Source organism: Charadrius vociferus, unplaced genomic scaffold, assembly GCF_000708025.1.
Source record: "Charadrius vociferus isolate BGI_N301 unplaced genomic scaffold, ASM70802v2 scaffold2157, whole genome shotgun sequence".
NCBI classification, from domain to species: domain Eukaryota; kingdom Metazoa; phylum Chordata; class Aves; order Charadriiformes; family Charadriidae; genus Charadrius; species Charadrius vociferus.
The window spans coordinates 27,877-31,678 of NW_009649294.1; the positions used below are offsets into that span (position 1 = coordinate 27,877).

Consider the following 3,802-nt stretch of genomic DNA (forward strand, 5'->3'; position numbering starts at 1 on the left):
AAGCACAGCGAGAGGATGGCCTCCCTCCGCCTGCTTGCCACGCTCTTCTCGATGCCCCCCAGGATGCCGTTGGCCTTCTTGGCCACCAGGGCACACTGCTGGCTCGTGGGCATCCTGTTGTCCCCCAGCACTCCCGGGTCCCTTTCCCCAGAGCTGCTCTCCAGCAGGTCAGCCCCTGACCTGGACCGCTGTGTGGGGTTATTCCTCCCCAGATGCAGTACCCTACACTCGCCCCTGTTGAACTTCATTAGGTTCCTCTCCACCCAACTCTCCGGCCTGTCCAGATCTCGCTGTGCAGCAGCACAGCCTTGTGGTGCGTCAGCCACCCCTCCCAGTGCTGTGTCACCAGCAAACTTGCCGAGGGTTCACTCTGTCCCCTCAGCCGGACCGTTGATGAATACCCCAAACGAAACCGGACCCAGTGCTGACCCCTGGGGTACCCGCCCCGTGCTTTCGAAACGCTGAAGCGATACTAGAGCGTTTCACCAAACGGAGAGAAGAGCCTCCCCCTCGGCAGGAGGGCGAACGGACATAGATCGGGACCGACAACGCTCCTTCCCCGCAGCGGCCGCTCAAAGTCACCGTCCGCTCTCCAGCTTACCCACTTATTGAAGAAGGAAACAAAGCCATATCCTTTGGATTTGCCCGTCGCCATGTCCTTAACCACACGCGCGTCTCTAAAAAGCAGAAAGGAGAGCCAGTTTAGCGCCTTCGAAAGCCGGCCTTGCTAAAACGACAACTCGAGTCACACGTACAGCTTATTTTCATGTTTCACCTTTACTAACGTCAACTGTTTATTGCACCAGCAACACAGTCAAAGCAAAAGGCTTCTTTTTCTAAACAGAACTTTACTAATGCTTTGCCAGGTAGTAGCAAAATTAAACTTAATTGTGTAAACATGCAAATCAATAGCTTCTCTAACAAACGTATGTACTTTACGACAGTTGGCTCCCGCTTCAAAACGCTTTTACAGACTGTTAAGACACAAAGCATGGTCAAAGCAGCTATTCAAAAGAATCACTTAAGGCACGTAGCTGACTAACATTAGCTGAATGGCTCTCTTTAACCATGCAACTTTTAAACTCGCTATTTGCCAACACATTCTACCTACTCATTCAAAATATTAAATAGAAAAAATGAAAAAAGATAGGAATTAAAAGGCATACGTCGCCTGTTAACTGAATTCTTTAATTTTCTCGGGTCAATTCGTTACCCCCTTTTTGGACTGTGGGCAGCTGTAAATTTTGAGAGATTGACATTTTCAGAAATTATTGAAGAAAATAAAACACTGAAACATTCATGTCTTAAAACTACATATTACACATCATTTAAACGGCATTTGTACAACAGCAATCATACAGGACTGATTGGAAACTACAAGATATAAAAAAAGCGAAAAAAAAAATATAAAAATTTATAAAAGTAAATAAGAAAACTACAACGTTTGTCCACTGTGAACTGTAGCTTGTAGTTAGCCATGGCAATTCTGTCCATTCTTCAGAGACACTCTGCAAAATAACCAGAGCCCTATTATTTGAGATTGAGTTAAAAAGAGAACCCAGCTACAAGAGCTAAACCCCACTCGTGGAACGCCGTTCTACGGCGTTTCTCAGGCAATGCGCGTACAAGTTAGCCGAGGGTCGAGATGCTCTCGCGTCCAGGCCACCCTCTCCTCCCCTCCTTCGCCCCAACACATACAGGCATTAAAAGAACAGAAACGACAACATAAAAACCAGTCAGAAAGTCATGCAATGTAACTTACGGCCGTATCAAATTATAAGGTTCAGAGAAACTAGCGTTAACATGTGCACAACATTTAGCATTCCCAGACTGGCGAGAAAAGTCACAGTGAAGGGAAGGTTCATTACACCCGTTTTGGGGTTTTTTTAAGCCTTACAGTAACTGCGGATGCTGTACCATAAGCCTAATTCTGGCATACGTTAGCCCATCGCGCTGAAGCCATCGCCTCAGGCCCGAGGGTAACGCCTCTCCCAAAGCTACAGCAGAAATGTTATTTCTTTCCTCTTTTTGAGACAACCCCCCCACCCCTTCCCCCTATTTTCTTTCCCCCTTCTGGGCTTAGGTCAGAATTTGGGTCATACGTTACAAATTGCCTGAGAAGAGCCACTTTGGTAAGCTTAGAGGGGTTTGCTCTGAAGAGCCTATAGAGGGAGGGGGGGGAAAAACTCATCTCTACTTACCCTCAACTGAAAACTTTGAAAATAAAAGACTGGAGAACAAGTGAAAACATGCGTACAGCAAGCATAAAAGGAAACCACAATGAAAGTGTGCTTTTACAGTGATTAAAAAATCCAGATGCAAAGAATTACCAAAATTTCTTATGCGCTAATCATGCAGTAGGTTCAACCTCGGTGTCATTAAAGAAAAAAAAAAAAAAAAAAGCTCAGTTTAGCACCAACAAAGACAATGTTAAAAAAAAAATAAATAAAAAAATCGGGAAATATTCCATTAGCACCACATTTCCAGACACTAGTCACTGATGAAGAACAGGGAGTCAAGTAACTTCGTTCAACCGCTTAGGAGACAGCAGCAGGATTTTTTCAGGTTGAATTTAAACAAGTATCGAAAATCGAGGTCCCTTCGGCTTTACTGAACCCCTCGGTTTTGGAACGGAGTCACTAAGGGGACAATTCTTAATCTTATAATGCTTTCGTGGGAGCAAAAGCACTGAGTTTTGTTTCGCACGGTCAGTTGGAGCCAGGGCAAACCGCGAGTTTTCCATCTGTTAGCTCTACAGCCGTGCGCCGAGTGCCCCAAAAGCCAGAGCCTCCCCGTCACCGCCACCACGCAGCACCAGCTCTGCGTCCAAAAAGCTCTGCTAGAAAAGACGGGACAACGGGGCCGGCCCCAGAAATACGGACCGTGGACCGATGCTCACTGTGATTTTATACTCCCCCGGCTCACGTCGAGACATTACTTTTTGCGTCGGGCTCAGGAGGGGTTCTGGGTTTGGTTTGGTTTTTTTTTTTTGAGGGGGGGCGTTTGTTAAAGGCGACTGTGCATTGAACCGTCACCTCAGAAACCCAGCGCTGACTCGGCTCGGGGAAACTCTCTTTCATAGCTCCCTCGCGGTCCCACCAGCGCGGCCGTCTAGTCCTGCCTCCCTTTCCCCCTCATTCCAGCAGTTCAGATCTACTTTAAGAGTCTCTCGTCCCTTCCGGCCAGACCACATTTGGGCAGAGGATAAATGGACTCTCCTTACGAGTCCGGCCCTCTGCGTTTCCTGGAGGACAATTACAAAAGATGCAGTCAAGCATTATAGTTCTCTGAAGCAAGTCACATTCAGATCACAGATTTGTTTTTTTAAACCTTATCATAAGAGGAAATCAAGCTGGCATTAAAAGAGTAATAAACTGGACTCTTGAGGGGAAAAAAAAAACAACAAAAAACAAACTTACTTCAATTAAATGCTTCACTACACAACACTCCAAAGCACTCTATGTTCTCTTACATCACCATCAAGAAACTTCAATGTCCAGTACAGACAACACTACAAGGAAAATTAATGGTTTACATTTGGAGGATGGAATGAACGAACCGCTCCTTAACTCTTGCTACACCCTGACTACAACAAGCGGGCAGGCGGGAGACCTGCGAGCACCGCTCCCCATCTGTAACGCGTTCGCTTGTTACACCATCGCTCTGCGCCGCTGGGACGAGCGCAGCTCCTCGACCCGACATGCCCCGTGATTTTGGGGGAGCCCTGCGGGTCAAGGGCTCACGCTGACCCGGCGCCGAACGCTTCGAGGCCGCTCTAGCTGCAGCCTCCTCCTGCCGCCAC

General features: G+C 47.3%; 1 protein-coding gene across 1 annotated transcript in view; it reads right to left on the reverse strand.

Annotated features, from left to right (window-relative positions):
• The window catches only part of TIA1 (TIA1 cytotoxic granule-associated RNA binding protein), a 23,039-nt gene that overhangs the window by 7,821 nt on the left and 11,416 nt on the right, over window positions 1-3,802 (reverse strand). The window contains exon 6 of the mRNA XM_009889097.1: window positions 602-677. Coding sequence (XP_009887399.1) covers window positions 602-677 — 76 coding nt within the window. The remainder of the gene's footprint in view (window positions 1-601; window positions 678-3,802) is intronic.